At 33.4% G+C, this 17,034-nt stretch overlaps 1 protein-coding gene and 1 pseudogene across 6 annotated transcripts in view; one reads left to right on the top strand and one right to left on the bottom strand.

Annotated features, from left to right (window-relative positions):
* ZFYVE9 (zinc finger FYVE-type containing 9) overlaps positions 1–17,034 on the bottom strand; it is a 127,593-nt gene that overhangs the window by 47,668 nt on the left and 62,891 nt on the right. For 5 of the 6 annotated variants that reach the window (XR_005658045.1, XR_005658049.1, XM_039886094.1 and 2 more), the window contains 4 exons: positions 12,823–12,922; positions 10,056–10,232; positions 8,322–8,491; positions 3,433–3,553 (listed from right to left, as the gene is read on the bottom strand). Coding sequence is in view for 3 of the 6 variants with exons in the window: in XM_039886094.1 (XP_039742028.1) it covers positions 3,433–3,553; positions 8,322–8,491; positions 10,056–10,232; positions 12,823–12,922 (568 nt within the window). In the remaining 3 variants the exon portion in view is untranslated. The remainder of the gene's footprint in view (positions 1–3,432; positions 3,554–8,321; positions 8,492–10,055; positions 10,233–12,822; positions 12,923–17,034) is intronic. The other variant, XR_005658051.1, reaches the window with a different exon arrangement.
* Positions 10,399–10,517, top strand: LOC120581332 (uncharacterized; annotated as a pseudogene).

Below are 17,034 nucleotides of genomic sequence, written 5' to 3'. Positions count from 1 at the left end.
AAAACTATATTTTGGATGTATGGGAAATGTCTATCCTATCAATGAAAATATTGGAAAGAGAAATACTAAGTGACTTTAAAAATTTTTATGAAGTTATTCCACTAGAATACAAAATTGTAAAATTGTGGTGAAGCGACAGTAAATATAGAAAACTGTTGTTTCTTGGTAGGAGAGGTTTTGACAATTAGATTTAATGGATGTGACTTTTAATAAAAATAGAACCTGCAATTTTATTTAACAGATTAATTTAATTTTTATTGATCTAAGATTAAAAATAATTTAATTTTATTGATCTAAGATTAAAAATAACCAAAATTTGAAATAGTAATTTTACTAACAAAAGAATATTTTTAGGGAGTCCTGGTAAAGGAGCAAATGCATTACACAAGCAAAAGAATGCTTAACAACAGTAATCTAAACGGCATGGTATTAGCAGAAAAACAGACACATGGACAAGTGGAACAGAATTAAGAATCCAGAAATAAACCCATATTTATAAGGGCAAATAATTTTCGACAAAAACGCCTAAAATATACAGTGGAGAAAGGAAAGCCTCTTCAATAAGTGGTGCTGGGAAAACTGGAAAGCCACCTGCAAAAGAATGAAACTAGACTGTTGTCTATCATCACACACCAAAATTAACTCAGAATGGATTAAGGACCTGAATATAAGTCCTGAAACAATAAAATGCATAGAAGAAAACATAGGAACTACACTCTGGGACCTTGGGCTTAAAGAGGATTTTATGAATTTAACCTCAAAGGCAAGAGAAGTAAGAGCAAAAATAAATAAATGGGACTACGTCAAACTGAAAAGCTTTTGCGCAGCAAAAGAAACCGTTAACAAGGTAAAGAGACAATCATCCGAATGGGAAAATATATTTGCAAGCAACACCTCTGATAAGGGCCTAATATCCAAAATATACAAAGAACTCATACAACTCAATAACAACAAAAGATACAAACAATCCAATCAAAAAATGGGCAGAGGACCTGAACAGACACTTCTCCCTAGAAGACATACAAACAGTCAACAAATATATGAACAGATGCTCAATATCGCTAGCTATTAGGGAAATGCAAATCAAAACCACAATGAGATATCATCTCACACCTGTTAGAATGGCTATAATCAACAGGACAAGTAATAACAAATGTTGGAGAGGATGCGGAGAAATAGGAACCCTCATACACTGTTGGTGGGACTCCAAATTGGTACAGCCACTATGGAAAGCGGTATGAAGGTTCCTCAAAAAACTAAGAATTGACCCACCATATGATCCAGCAATCCCCCTCTACTGGGTTTTTACCCCAAAGACTCGAAAACTCATATCCAAAAAGATATTTGCACACCGATGTTCATAGCAGCATTATTCCCAGTGGCCAGGATATGGAAGCAATTGAAGTGTCCTACAATAGATGATTGGCTAAAGCAGCTGTGGTACATATATACAATGGAATATTACTCAGCCATAAGAAGAGATGAAATACTTTCATTTGCAACAACATGAACTGATCTTGAAATAATCATACTAAGTGAAATGAGCCAGACAGAAAAGGTTGAAAATCACATGATATCACATATGTGGGATATAAACCTAAAAGCAAAAAATGAACAGAACAGAGACTCATGGACACAGACAATGGACTAGTGGTTACCAGAAGGGAGGGGGAAAATAAAAAATAAAATGTTAAAAAAAAATTATGTATATATAGTATAAAAAAACAGCATTAAAAAATAAGAATGCTTAAAACTCATAAAAATAAATCTCCATGTGTTACATTATAGCTGAAACTTCTGGTATTCTCAATGTCATCTCCGAAAGAAAGCAATTGCTGTTAAGATTTTTCTATAGTATTGTAGGTATTTTCTCTCCAACTTTTCTGTAGTGAGAATGATTTACCTTTACGTGAAAGTTGTTTACCTATCTGGAACACAGCTGGATTTGATAGTGCAATACTTCCAGCCAACACTGCTGAGAGCCTACTATAGGCCCAGCACCACACTAGCAGCAGAAGACACACACATGAATTAAGACTGAAGGAATTCATGATCTAAGTGAAAGAATCAGACCTATAAAATATCTAAATTACAATGAGAAAAGTGTTAATGTAGTAACAGTCTATAAGAATATCTATTAGAACAGAGATGAGGATGCAAAACACTACCAGAGAGGCAGCTTAGGTAAGGATTCATTCAGAGAACAGTTTTCCATTAATCTGTTTTTTGAAAGATTGAGAGATTCTTCGAGGAGTCTGGAGTATAGAAGATATAGTATTCTAGACACGGGAATGGAAGGAAGAACAGGAAAATATTAATTACATGCCTGCTTTGTACCAGACAACTTTCTTGCTATATACTTTCAGGTATGAAATTGATTTATTATTCATATCTCTTAAGTAGGTGTAGTTACCTAATTTTTTCTCAAAGACTAGTTAAAAGATTCAGAGAGGATAAATGATTTGCCCACTGGATCACACAACTAAAATGTAATGGTACAGGATTAAAACTCAGTTTTGTCCAGCTCTGAAGTTCATTCTCTTGTCACTTTTCCATGGCAGAAGAAAAGACATGAAAGTATGAAAAGTGAGTGTTAAAAAGTAGTAAATAAACGGTAGTATGCATGTAAAGTACTGGAGTGTTGGCTGGAAATAGAAAGGTAAGAAGAGATAAAATTATAAGGAACATTCTATGCTAAGGTAAGTAATTTATACTGAAGGCACTGGGACTCCATTGAATGTTTCTAAGTAGCAGCAATATACGATATCTATACTTAAAAAGATAACTGGCAACAATGTGGGAGATAATATAAAGGAGAGAAAGACCAAAGGCAGGAAGACCAAGTAAAAGACTAGGAAAAAACTGAGAAGAGATTGTTGATAAACTATCTCTTTAAAATGTACTGATTTGATCTAGACATATGAACAAGAAACTTTCACATAAAGATAAGCATTCTTTCAACTGGGTAATAATTTTACTTATTACCAGGAATCACTAAAAATATTTTTTACAGTAAAATTGCTATTTAAGTTCAGTACCCTCTACTTATATGTACATTTCTGAATGTATATTATACTTCAATACAAAAAGTTAAATTAATGTACTGACTGTATTAGACGGGCCGATCCTAGAACAAGAAACTCTTCAGAGTATTATGTGCTTAAAATATAAAGAAAAAACTGCCAATGAACTACATTTATATTACAATTAAAAATATCATATCCTTCCAATGAATGAAGTAACATTATAATACAAAAGCATAAATATCTACTCTAAAACAACCAGTAACAGCAACAATTATTTTCATGGCATTGAGTAGTTGCTTTTTTTGTTGAAGAGTGGTTACTTCTCAAATTCTATCTCCTTCCCTTAATTAGAAGGCAGTATCTGTCATATATAAATCTCCATGTTTAAATATGTAAGTCCACAAACCTCCTTTTACACCAGTAGAGATGAGAATGGGAGGAAGGCCATCTTCAGGAATAAGGTTCATTGCACTGCCAACAGGACTTCCAACCTGAGTTATACTTCCAGAGAATAGAGAAATATCCGTCTAGGAAAAACAAAGTGAACATTATAGAGAGTTCAAGACCTTGGCAGAATACAGTCGAAAATATAAATGGGAATTTAAGTGAAAACTTGGAATTCATACTTTTGAAAGACAGCACAAGATACTCATTAACCTGCCATCTGCAACAACATGGATGAACTTAGAGGGTATTGTGCTGAGTGAAGTTAGAGAAAGACAAATGCCATAGGGTTTCACTTACATGTGGAGTCTAAAGAACACAATAAACAAAACAGAAAAAGACTCATGGATATCAAGAACATTTTGATGGTTGCCAGATGGGAGGGAGGTTGCGGGGATGAATGAAAAAGGGGAAGGAATTAAGAAGTACAAATTAGTAGTTACAATAGTCATGGTGATATAAAGTAAAGCATGAGGAATATAGTCAATAATATTGTAATAACTGTATGGTGGCAGATATACAGTAGATTTATAGGGGTGATCACTTTGGAAATTATATAAATGTCTAATCACCATGTGGTACACCTAAAACCAATATAATATAGTGTGCCAAATGTAACTGAAAAGTAAAAAAATTATTTAAAAAGATACTCATTAAACTGTGGTTTCCCAAAGGACTGGGCTTTATACTATGAAACTGTTTCCAATTGTACAGGTTCTCCTTTTGGCATTATCAAATCATAGTAATGAGAGAAGAGGACTTGTAGTTCAAAGAGGTAAAACTTCCTTTACCCAGGTTTCTTTTGCCATAGAAGGAAAATATTTTTTGAAATTGCAATGACAACAGAAACAAAAATTCAATATTATCTCATAATTTCTGAACCTTTAATATGTTTGGGTGTACTAAAAGTCTTATTTACACTGCTTTTCCATATTAACTTTGAGAACAGTGGTGATGGTTGTACAATATGAACGTATTTAATGCCATGGATGTGCACTTAAAAATGGTTAAGATGGCAAATTTTACGTTGTATATATTTTACCACATTACAAAAAGAGAAAAAAATTAACTTGGATAAAATACAGAGATTAAAATAGGTCAATGTTTTCATTTACTATGCAATGAAATAAAACTTCAAGTTCATTCTTCTTTGCATTAATATGATATCAGATACACTTAATAAAGTATAATACTGTGAAACACATTTTGGGTGGGGTTAAATCCAATTAATTAACGACAATAGATTATACTCAAAGATCTATTAAAATGATGCACTGCTCTCCATATCTCTATCACGTAAGAAAGAAAAAAAGCTTTAAAAAGTTTTTAAATGCTTTTTTAAAAACTTTTTTACATGTACAAGAATGCTTATAGAAACTTTATTCAATTCATAATAGCCCCAAAGACTGGAAATAATCTGAATGTCCATTAACAGAAAAATAGATAAATTGTGATATATCCATATGGTAGAATGCTACTTAATATTAAAAAAATATTTTTGATACACACAATATGGATAAATCTCATAAATATCAGTTTAAGAAGCCAGATGCAACATTATATATTATATGTTTTCATTCACATGAAATTCAAGAACTGGTAAAACTAATGTATGGTGACACAAGTCAAAATAATGATTACCTTGGGGAAAAGATATTAAAAAAATTAAATTAAAGGGGTATTGACAGAAAAAAGGGCATGAGGGAATCTTCTAGAGTAATGATGGAAATGTTCTATATCTTTACCAGAGTGGTAGTTACATGGGGTATGTGTGTATGTGTATATGTATGTATACATATGCATGTATAGTATACATATGCATGTACATATATGTATATACTCATAAGTGTGTGTGTGTATACATATATATATATCAAGTTGTTTCCTAAAGGTTAACTCTCCTAAAGCACTTTGCTATACTTTAATAAAGATTAAAACTATTTTTAAAAATACCACAACTTCCCATACTTTTGTCTATACTAGGTGTAATTTAGTGGGTTTTTGCTAAAGTTTTACAATGTTCTTAGTACATCATCATAAGAAGAAATTTGGAAAATTTTATTGGCAAACCATCATTAACTGTTTTTGAAGGCCCAGTACAGGAAATACAATAATCCATTCCAACTTGCTATTTAATAATGCATAAATCTACCGTTTAATATTATAAGAAGTTGTCATTTGGCCTCTACTTAAATGCCATCTGTGAAAAGGAATTTATTTCATTTACTAAGTGCCTATTAACTGCCAGGTATTCTACTGGGCCATAAAGATGAGAAAACTATATTCCAGTCTGGCCTTAAAGAATTTGTTTTCCCTCATTTTACCACATAAATATTAAAATAGAGTGTCAAACAATGTGAGAGCACAGAAATAAAATAACTTGCTTTAGTTTCTCTTAAACTGAGCCGAACCTTGTTTCCCTTTAACATTCATTCATTCCAAAAAATTTATATTTGCCAGACCAATTAGGCAAGAAAAAGAAATAAAAGGCATCCAAATTGGGAAGGAAGAAGTAAATCTATCACCATTTGCAGATGACATGATTCTATATAGAGAAAAATCCTTAAAGTACCAAAAAATTATTAGAAACAAAAAAAATTTATGTTTTAAGATCCTATCATACAATTTAAAAGATGTAAAAGGAATTTAATAGAAAGAAAGTAGTAGTCATTGTATAAACATCATAGTTGTAACTGATTCAGGCAAGAATTGACAAAAGACAGTAAAACCATTGGCGGAAAGATTGCTGGAGAACAGGACACTCACAGTCTCAAAGTATCACCCCTCATATTACTTATTAATTGCAAAGAAGAAAAGGTACTTTTGCAGTGGAGAAACACAGGAGACATTAATTTAATCAACTATCAAACTGATACTTCTTGACATGTTCTAAGAAATGACCATCAATTATGTAATATTATTATTCTTGCCAAAATTGTTTAGTCTGAAATTAATCATGAGAAAAAAATCAGACAAATACAAATTAAGGACTTCATCCAAAACATGGCCTAGATACTTCCAAAAATATCAATACAGTTGACCTTTGAACAACACAGAGAGTAGGGGCACCCACAACCTGTGCAGTTAAAAATTCACAAATAACTCAAGTCAGCCTTCCATATACGTGGATTCCCAACCATGGACTGAAAACACAGTTGACTTTTGAAGAATGCCGGTTTGAACTGCACTGGTCTACTTAAACATAGTAATATGAAAGACAAATTTTAAAAAGTGAGATAACTATTCTAGATTTAAAAAAAAAAAACAAAGAAACATGACAATTAAATGCAATTGTGATCCTTGACAAGATCCTAATTTTTTAAAACATATTTTAATAAAAATTTTTTCATATATGTGCACATGAGTATAAATGAAAGATACAAAGAACATTATTGGGACAATTTGGGAAATGTGAATGTGGACTATATATTAGATAACAGAGTGTATGTTAAATTTTTTTCTCATATGATAATTGTATTGTGTTCATGTAAGAAAATGACTTGTTCTTAGGGGAGACAAGCTGAAGTATTAAGTGATTAAGTACAGCTAATCCTCAAATGGTTCATCAAAAAAAAAGTGTGTGTGTGTGTTTAAGGGTAAAGTAAATGTGGCAAAATGGGAACTATTGGTAAATAAAGGTGAAGAATATATGGATGTTCACTAAACTATTTTTGCACCTTTTCTGTGAGTTTGAATTTTTCCAAATAAACTGACAGAAAACAAAGCAACTCTCCTGACAAAGTCATTATGCAGACACAAAGAATAAGAAAGTACTAGCTGCTGCCTTCTGCGGCCACAGAAAAGAATGAAAAAAAAAAAAACACTCAGAAATATTTGACAACAGATGTGACATGATTTAATGTTCCTTCGCCAAATATGAAATTTAGCTCTATATGCCAATAAATCTAATCTTAATAACATGCAATTTCAATTACAACCAAATCCACAAATTATAAAAATTTTTGAAAAAATGTAATGAACATAAAATATAAATAGTAACTAACAATTCTATGAAAACTTCAAGAGCAAAAATTCTATCCAAACTTTGATCCTCTTATTTAAAAAAAAAGATGAACACATGTTAGTTGAAATGAATGGCCTTATTATAGACTTGACCACCAAATTCAAGGGGTCAATCAGCAATAGAAAGCGTCCCACTGTATAAAAGGATCCTATGTATATACTTTCTAATGTGGGCTCTAAGTGACTGTTTTCTCACTGACTACAAAAAAAGTATCTGGTATTTATCCCCTTCTGAAAATTAAGCACCCAAAGAAAGAAAATACCATTAGTCCCAAAACTGTGACTAGTATAACCTATAGAGACATGGCAGAGGTGACAGCACAGTAATGAGTTAGCTTCCTTAGGTAAATGAGTTTTCCAACCACTAAGTCAGTGGTTTTTGACTAATTTTTAAACTTTGGGATCCTTAAATTGCCTGGTCCTTCCTCCCTACTGCACTCCTGAGAGGCTACCACAGAACCTGGGGAACATGATTTGAAAACCAATGTATCAAGGGGCCAAGATTCCCTCTAGCATGACCTCTAGCTATACAGCAGTAGCCTGAGCTTACCTGAGAACAACCTTCATAAGAATCTTTCTCCTGAAAAAACTTCCAAATACAGAGCAAACAAGAACAACCAATATTGCCACATTTACTTTACTCCTTAATACACACACATGCATACACACGCGCACACGCACGCGCACACACACACACATGCACTAAACTGTATCTGAAACTTACAAGGTTCCATAGAAAGGTCACTCAATTTAGAATGAGGCAAGACAGAGGCAGCACAATGCTGAGTAAATAAGTACTTACTTTTAGTTGCCATTTTGTTTTCTTACCTCTGCTGGTAGAGGACTGGTAGTCACTGGCTTGACTGGGTCATGTGACACAGCCAGGGTTCCTGCAGAGGAAGTTCCATTCATTGTTAATTTGGCTGCATCAGCAACTTCTCCATTAGGCAAGATCCCATCAGCAAACCAAACTCGCCTCTGCTCTCTGGGCTGAGCCACTTGAGGAGCCAGAAAAATAAAACAGGCTTCAATGTGACATCGGTAAGACTTTAACATCAAAGAAGAGAAGGTCACCAATTCCAGACATAGGGAAAAAAAAAATCACTAGCATCTTACAGAGAACTGTAAAAATACATATTTGAATATACTTCTATAATTTAAATGTAAAGATTTAAAACACTTTGGTTTAAAATATTAAGAATTCTTAAATACACCTATAACTATGTTGCACACTCTGTCCCACATCACCAATAGAGAAACTAAGGAAGGTGTTTTAAGTATCTAGGAAATAAATTAATAGTAGGGGAAAAAATATCTAGCAGTAGACATCCATATCTCCTGGAAGTATGAGGTTTCTACAGAAATTAAACATCTGGAAAAGTTCTAAGGTGTTTTTAGAGGGCAAAAGTTGCCTTGAAGAATGCTGAAGAATTATTAATTAATAAAAGAAGCGTTGGTACAGATATGTAAGAATCAGGAAGCAAAATGACCAGATCTTTGGCTAACGTGTAACTGAAGACGAAAAAGACTGATCTGGCAGTGCAAAAGTAGTTGGCATTTTAGTAAAAGGACAGGGGAAAGCTGGAAAACTGAGTCTGATAAAATAAGTTCTTTAAATCCAGTTTTGGAAATTAATTCAAACAACCAAAACAAAGAGATTCTAGGGAAGAACAACAAAAAACGACAAATGAAGTAAAGAGAATAAAGATTTTAAGAAAGAAAGCCTAAACTCATAAAAACACAAGGTACCATGACTAAGGGATGATCTGAAGACAGGGGAAAATGGGAAAGAATATGACTGTATCAACAGAAGTCTCTGATCTTCAAAAAGGGAGGAGGTCTATTTAGCAAGGGGAAGGGAATATTACTAGACAAAAAGATACAAAATTAATGAAAGAAGACTGAATTTAATTATCAAGGAAAACTTCCTAACAAGATCATGTTAGGGAAATACGTAACTTATTTTCAATATTGAAAATCCCCTGAATTTACAAAGTGCCTTTCATCTGACATACCACAAAGACAAAATAAGTTCAGATTATAGTTTTCTACCTAGTATATGATATAATCAGAATTAAAGTTCTGGATTTTATAAAGGTCTATGTACCTAACACGATATTTTCACATTGATAGATTAAAAATACAAAGAGAAAATGGCAATGTATATTCCAAAAAGCAATGGACTGGTCAGAAGGAAGAACTTTCATTTTCATCACTTTCTGAACTCCTACAAAGAACAGGTAAGCATGAGGTTAGAATTTTACAGGCAGACTTCAAATTTGCATTTCTTTTCAAGTATAAGCAGTGTAGCTACTCCATTCTTAAATTGGAGAGAATACTGGGATATTTTTAGAAGTGCCTCCAAAATATCAGGCAACACAGTATTATTCTCTACTGGCCCAGAAATAGTCTCAACACATTTCTCACCTTGTTCTTCCACTTTAATAACCATCCAAAGGGACTTAACTGCCGTGTTTTAAAGACTTGTGCTGTAAAATAACATCAGCACCTTTTCAGAGGAACTTGGTGAGGAAAAAGAGAGAATAGCACATGATCCCCTACCTTCTGCTCCAGGGTGCTTTAAAACTCCCACAGGTACCATCACAGTGGGAGGTGGAGAGCTCAGGGCTCCTGAGGCCTGAGCTTGCTGCAAGGGAGGGATAGTAGAACAGTATTCAGCAGGATTGTTAGGGTTAGGGCTCTGGCTTGAGGCACTCATCATGTTCTCCCAGGCTTGAGCTAAAGCAAATACAGACACAATCAATGTGAATGGATTGCAAAATATGGACATCAAGACCTCCACAATATTGGATAAATAATGTAGCTCCTCCTTATTAACACTCATAGTATGTCTCTATTCAAAAGTATTAAGGAGATAGGTGATTTAATTCAGTAAAAGAGACCAGTCTATGGCCATGCTACCCTAAACAAGCCCCATCTCCTCTGATCTCCAAAGCTAAGCAGGGTCGGGTCTGGTTAGTACTTGGGTGGGAGACCACCTAGGAAGACCAGGTGCTGTAGGCATAAAAATATAAGTAAATAAAATAAAATAAAGGAGACCATTTAGTTAGGTAAACTATTTGGAAGCAACAAATAAGAATTACTTGATAACTTCTGATACAGACTGATAGACCAGTCTGAGGTTAATGGCTAGGCCCCTGGCTTCTTTAAAAGACATCATATATTCCCTTAAGAGGAAGTAAAACAACATCAAACTTATTAAGGATTTGCAATTGAGATAGCATTTTTTAGACATTTTTTTTTTTTTTTTTTTTTTTTTTTTTTTTTTTTTTTTTTTTTTTGGAGGGGGGAGGTTTAATTTTCAATGTGTTTCATGAAGTTCTATCAAAAATCAAAGTCCAGGGATATAATGGCATAACTCCATTGTATGATATTTTCTTTTTCATTTCTAGACTTTTAGGTTCTTAACTGAGGTAAAATCTCATTTGAAATATTCTAAAGCCTAAAGCTCAGGAGAATGCATCTCAATATTTTGGTGAATTCTGCTTTTGTACAATCATTACCCTGTGTAAAAGTATCCAGCAAAAACAACCATTTCACATCCTTGGTGTGTCTCAAAAGCACAGGACTCATTTGAACATGAAAATGTGCCAATATCATATAAGTGCCATCAAACAATATAAATGATCACAAATGTATTAAGATTCTTTATACTCTATAATTTTACTAACTAAATACTAACATATCCACTACTATCTTTAAAGTAAATAGGATGAAAGATGCTACAAAAATGAAAGATATCAATTTTTATCTTCCAGGTTCAGGTGCAATCACATGACCAGGGATAGAAACCATCCAATTTTTTAACATCTTTTTAAAAATCTCATTCAACATCGAAGAATGATCCATAAGATTTTTGAATATTTATTCCCTCCAAACTGCAGGACAAGGCTTGAAAAAACAGCTACGTTCCTCTGGAAGCATTGGCAGGAAGAGAGGAAGAGAAAAGAAGAAGGGGAAAAGGGATAGGGAACACCGAAGCATCAAATTAAATATTCAGTAAAGACCAGGCTAAGCCATGCGAGAGGAAAGACACTGGAAAAACCAGGAAAAGTAAGTTATTTTAGGATTCCATTAGGGGCATTCTTAGCTTAATAAAAAGTAAGTATTCCATATGACTCCTCTGCCATTTCCTTCATCTTAGCTATACCAAGTTAAAAAAAAAAAAAAACTATCAAGTTGAAAGACCTCATCAAATAAAAGAGGTATTGGGTACTATAATTAAGCAGCATGCTCTTATCTGTGGATATAAGTATGAAAATGAAAGCAGGAATAAAAATCACCAATTGAGCAACAGAGTGAAAATAACTGCCATCTAAAATATGACCCTTAAGAGTAAAGAGAATGAATTCATATTTGATCCAAATTATAAGAATTCAGAAATGAGAGGAAATTGGGTGGATCATAGGAAAGTAGAACAGATCAGATTAACTGACATGCAATAGGTTAATAAGGCAGCAATAGGAAAACATCACTATGAGCAACACAGACAAAGCAGGAGGGGCCTCGAGCAGATAACTTCCAGCCTCCAGGAGGCACACTATCCTGGTGCAGGCAGCAGTGGTGTCCAAGTTCAACATTTTATGTCTATTAGTAATTATTCTGATAACTGTACAGAGGCACTGAAAGAGAAAATACTACAACCTGATTGGTTTTATTGTATCTCTTTTTTGAGAATACTCTGGTGGTTTCTGTTTGTTGAACTAAAATGCCCTTAGATTCATTTCCAATCCTGCAAAAGATGAACATTAGATACGCTATATTTACCTTCTCCTGGCCATATTTTTACCAGAGAACTAAATTCAAAACCATTATCCTTACAACAAATAGTATCAAGGAGATGACTGATAGAAAAATCCAATTTTCTATTTGATCCTAGATGCTAAAATATTTTTAACAAGATGAATGAAGGTGCTAATAAGAATATATTCTAAATTATTAAGGTATTTCCTAGAAAGAAATAGCTTCCCTTGAAAGGAATACCTCAGCCCAATTTTACTATTTCATCATCTAAGTAGTCAATATCCCTACCCCTTTCCCACTCCGGACATTAACAGCCACTAGACTTCCACGAGAACTTCCATTCTTCCTGCAAAACTTACCTGACTTTAGCATTCCTTCATTAAATTAGGCACAGGAATTCTGAAATGCTAAGATATTTTCAAAACATAAAAATTTAGCTCAGTATTTTCAGTTAAAGTTGTGACATTTTAGAAGATAACTTATAGAGAAAGGCAGGAAAAAATAGTAGCCTTTTCAAAGAAATTCTCATTCTCAATAACTGAATTCAACTTGTTTTAATACTTACCATTCATTAGCACTGAATGGCAGATTACACATACTCTAGCTTCTTTTCTATCCATATATAACAGTTTACATTTCAGGCTACAGCAGGAAGCACAGAAAACCTGCAGGAAAAAGAACATACTAAATTTACTTAGGATCACAGTATAAAGGAATAAACCAATATTGACCAACATTGACTGATAGGGAACCTTATTACTACAATACTAAAAATTTCAAAGGAAAATGCAGTTGAGGAAGCTGGGCACAAGGCCCAATTCAAAACCAAGAGTGTGAGATCACATGTCTGCCAGCAATAAGGAAAAGTGAAAGCGTTGGCTGAAAACAAAAATCTTAGCCAAGACCAGCAAATAAACAGCAGGGGAAAAAAAAAATCTGAACTGTTTTGAGGCAAAATTCCTATACACGATATCCTATAACATAGGCATTTATAGGTACTTACATCTGCTATTTCTGTTTGGAAAGATAATATAGCAGGATAAAATAAAGATTGGGAATACTGGGTTTTAACCTCTGTTTTTTACTACCTTTATGTATAGAATAATAATCATACTAGCTGTTTTCACTGGTTTCCTATGAAGGCCAAGAAAGATAAAAAAATACAACTTAATTATAAAGAGAAGTATCACCCCAGCTATAGGAAATCAGAGCAGGCAACCAAGAACTGACCACGCCAATTTCCAGCACTGCATTTCCACCTTCAGGGTTGGCTCCTGATAATCTTACTTCCTTCTCCCTTCTACACCAGGCAACAAGAATCTCCTTAGCTCCCTGTTATGATTTGTGTTCTTGAGAACTCATTAGTCACTTATCACAAATAACTGCATTCAGGTGGAAAGCTGTTCTCAGTCGTATAAATTTTACTAATTCAGTTTTTATGGCCAAGATGTATCCTATATCTTACAAAAAATGAAACAAGAGATGAAGTTATATTAAAGACAACATGAGAAAGATCATTTCCTCTTCTACTAGGTATAATTAATATAGCTAGCTACTATCTTTGCCAGTTTAAAGTTTTCAGAGGCTTTACATTCTCAAAGTAACTTTTTGATGTAGGAAGAACAGAGATATATTATTTTCTCTCAGAAGAAAGTGAATTTGGATGGTTAAATGACTTGCTCAAGTTCACAGCAGACTATATGAATACTAGGCAGTTTATATCTATGATCTCATTTAACCTCGAAATTCTATGAAAACTCATTTATAATTAAGAGTTGAATAAATGTCAAGTAAAACTGCTCAGTCATACAGTTAGTAAGTTATATAAGTCTTCAAAGGCTCTGTTCTTAACCACTATGTAATACTTCCTCATACTAATTCACATATATAATTTTGAGACCTGACTTCTCCTTTACCATAACCACATCCAGTCATTAAATTCTGTTGGTTTTCCCTCTTAAATAGTTTCCCCAAAATCCTATCCCTTCCTCTGTTCCCTTTATTCAGGCCTTTATTATCTGATGCCTAGAAGATCACCCATTATCAATTATCTGTCTTCCTAATCTTCAGATGTGTCTTTCCAATTCATCTTTCACACAAGTACTAAATGACAGAACTTTCTCAAAGTAAATTTAATCATGTTAACCTTCCTACAATCCTTCAATAATCTTTCTAATCAAGAGGTAAAACCATCTGGTGATGGCCAGAGGGGGAAGGGGTTGAGGGGCTGGGAGAATGGGTGAAGGGTTAAAGAAGTACAAATTAGTAGTTAATAGATGGTCATGGGTATGGGGAGTATGGCATAGGGGATGCAGTAAGCATTAATGTAATGGCTAAGTGGAGAGCCGGAAAAGAGAGAGAGCAATTAGGGGGATCGTTTTATAAACTATATAAATATCTAACCAATGTACCGTATACTTGAAACTAATATTAAAATAAAATTTTTTTAAAAAGAGGTAAAACCAAGAAGCCATCATTTACTCATTTATTCCACAAATATTTGAGCCCTGATTATGTGCTGGTTACCATGCTACTCTACTGGGTATGAACAGATAGATATAGCTCTTCTCTTAGTGGAATTAACAGCCTATGAGGTTATAATCTAAAGTCAAATATCACACAAGTGAACATAAAATTACTTGCTTCAAAATAAATACATGGTAAAATAAGATCATGTATAGGCTTTACCTAGATTGACAGAGTCAGGAAAGCTTTAATTTAGGAAATGACAGACATAAAATCTGAATTATGAGTGAAAGTTTTCTATGCATAAAACAGTACTAAGAAGAGAAACAATAATAAGCAGAGGAATGGCATGTGCACGGGTCCTATTAGGGACTGCATCAAGGAAGTAAAAAAAGTTAATGTGGCTAGAGGCCTAAGAGTTAAGGGATACATGGAATAAGAGGAGGCCAGCCAAGCAAAGTTTCCAGAGGTTGTATTAATAATTTTGGTCTTTTTAATACAGCAATAGGAAAGGACTTAAATGTCTTAATCAGAGAGAAAGACACAATCATATCTGCATGGCTACAGTGTCGGGAAAAATGGAGGGGAGCAAGAATAGATTTGGGATGGTTCAACATACAAAAAATCAATCAATGTAAACACATTAACAGAATGAAGGGGGGGAACCCATATTATCATCTCAATCGATGCAGAAAAAGCATTTGATAAAATTCAATGCCCTTTCATAATAAAAACACTCAAAAAACTAAAAAGAGAAAGAAAATGCCACAACATAATAAAGACCATATATGAAAAAGCCATAGCAAACATCATACTCGATGGTGAAAGACTGAAAGCTTTCCTCTAAGATCAGGAACAAGACAAGGATGCCTGCTTTCTCCTCTTCTATTCAATGTAGCATAGCACTGAAGTTCTAGACAGAGTAATTAGGTAACAAAAAGAAAAGGCATCCAAATTGGACAGCAAGAAGTAAAATTATCTGTTTACAGATGATATGATCTCATATGTACAAAATCCTAAAGATTCCACCCCCAAAATTTGTTAGAATAAATGAATTCAGCAAAGCTGTAGGATACAAAGTCTACACAAGAAAATCAGTTGCATTTCTGTACACTAACAATGAACACCCTGAAAAGAAAGTTACAAAGACAATTCCATTAATAAGAGCATCAAAAATAAAAAAATAGACTGGATAAAATATTTGCGTTATACATAAATTGACAAACTGCGAAGATCCATTACATATAAAGAATTTCAATAAACTATTAGAAAAATACAAATACCTTTAAGGAAAGAGACAAATAATTCACATAAATTCACAGAAAAACAAATAAAATGGTCAAAAAATAAAGATATACTAAATATCACTCATTATAAAATAAAAATTAAAAGAATGAGATTTTTTTTCTATGGTATAAGCTAAGAGTTTTTTAAAAAACTGGTATTATCCAATGGTGGTGAGGGTATAGAGAAAAGAGAAACTTTCTCTTATATCCTGCTGGTAGAAGTATAAATTGGTAGGTTAATTTAACAGTATCTTAAAATTTTTAAGTGTTCATTCCCTATGACTCAACAGATGTAATTTTAAAGATATGTTCCATAAAAACCATTCACATATACAAAGAGATGTATACAAAAATTATCTCTGTAGAGCTTATAATAGCCAAAAGTTGTAAACAACCCAAATGTTCATCAGAACGATTAAACTGCAGTATAATCATAAAATGGAATGCTGTACAGCCTGTAAAAAGAATGAGATAGTTCTAATATGTACTGACTGACATGGAAAAGTAAAATAGCCAAGTTAGAGAATGAGAGTTGGATAGAAATAGGGTCTTTTTCTCTCTTTATACTTTATATATTTTTAGGTATTGGACTGAGATATTTAGCTTTAAGTTGAGCTTTTACTGTATTTAAAAAAATAGAAAAAAGAATATTAATTTGTGTTACAAGCTGCACTGTGTCTGCCTCAAAAATATATGTTGAAGTCTTAACCCCCAATTCTTTTGAATGTGACATCATTTAGAGATAGGGTAACCAAGTTAAAATGAGGTTATTAGGGTGGGCTTCTAATGCAATGTGACTGGTGATCTTGTAATTGGAAAATTTTGGACATGGCACGAATATAGGGAGAATTTCAAATGAACATAAAGACAGCCATCTACAAGCCAAGAAGAACAATCTCAGGAAGGAACCAACTTCGTCATCACCTCAATCTCAGACTTCTAGCCTCTGCAATTGTAACACAATAAATTTCTGTTGTTTAAGCCACCCTGTTAGTGGTATTTTGTTACTGCAGCCTTAGCAAATA

This window comes from Pteropus medius, unplaced genomic scaffold, assembly GCF_902729225.1.
Source record: "Pteropus medius unplaced genomic scaffold, Ma_sr-lr_union100, whole genome shotgun sequence".
Lineage (NCBI taxonomy): Eukaryota > Metazoa > Chordata > Mammalia > Chiroptera > Pteropodidae > Pteropus > Pteropus medius.
Note: the sequence above shows the minus strand (reverse complement) of the source record. Positions and strands in the feature narration are given on the sequence as shown.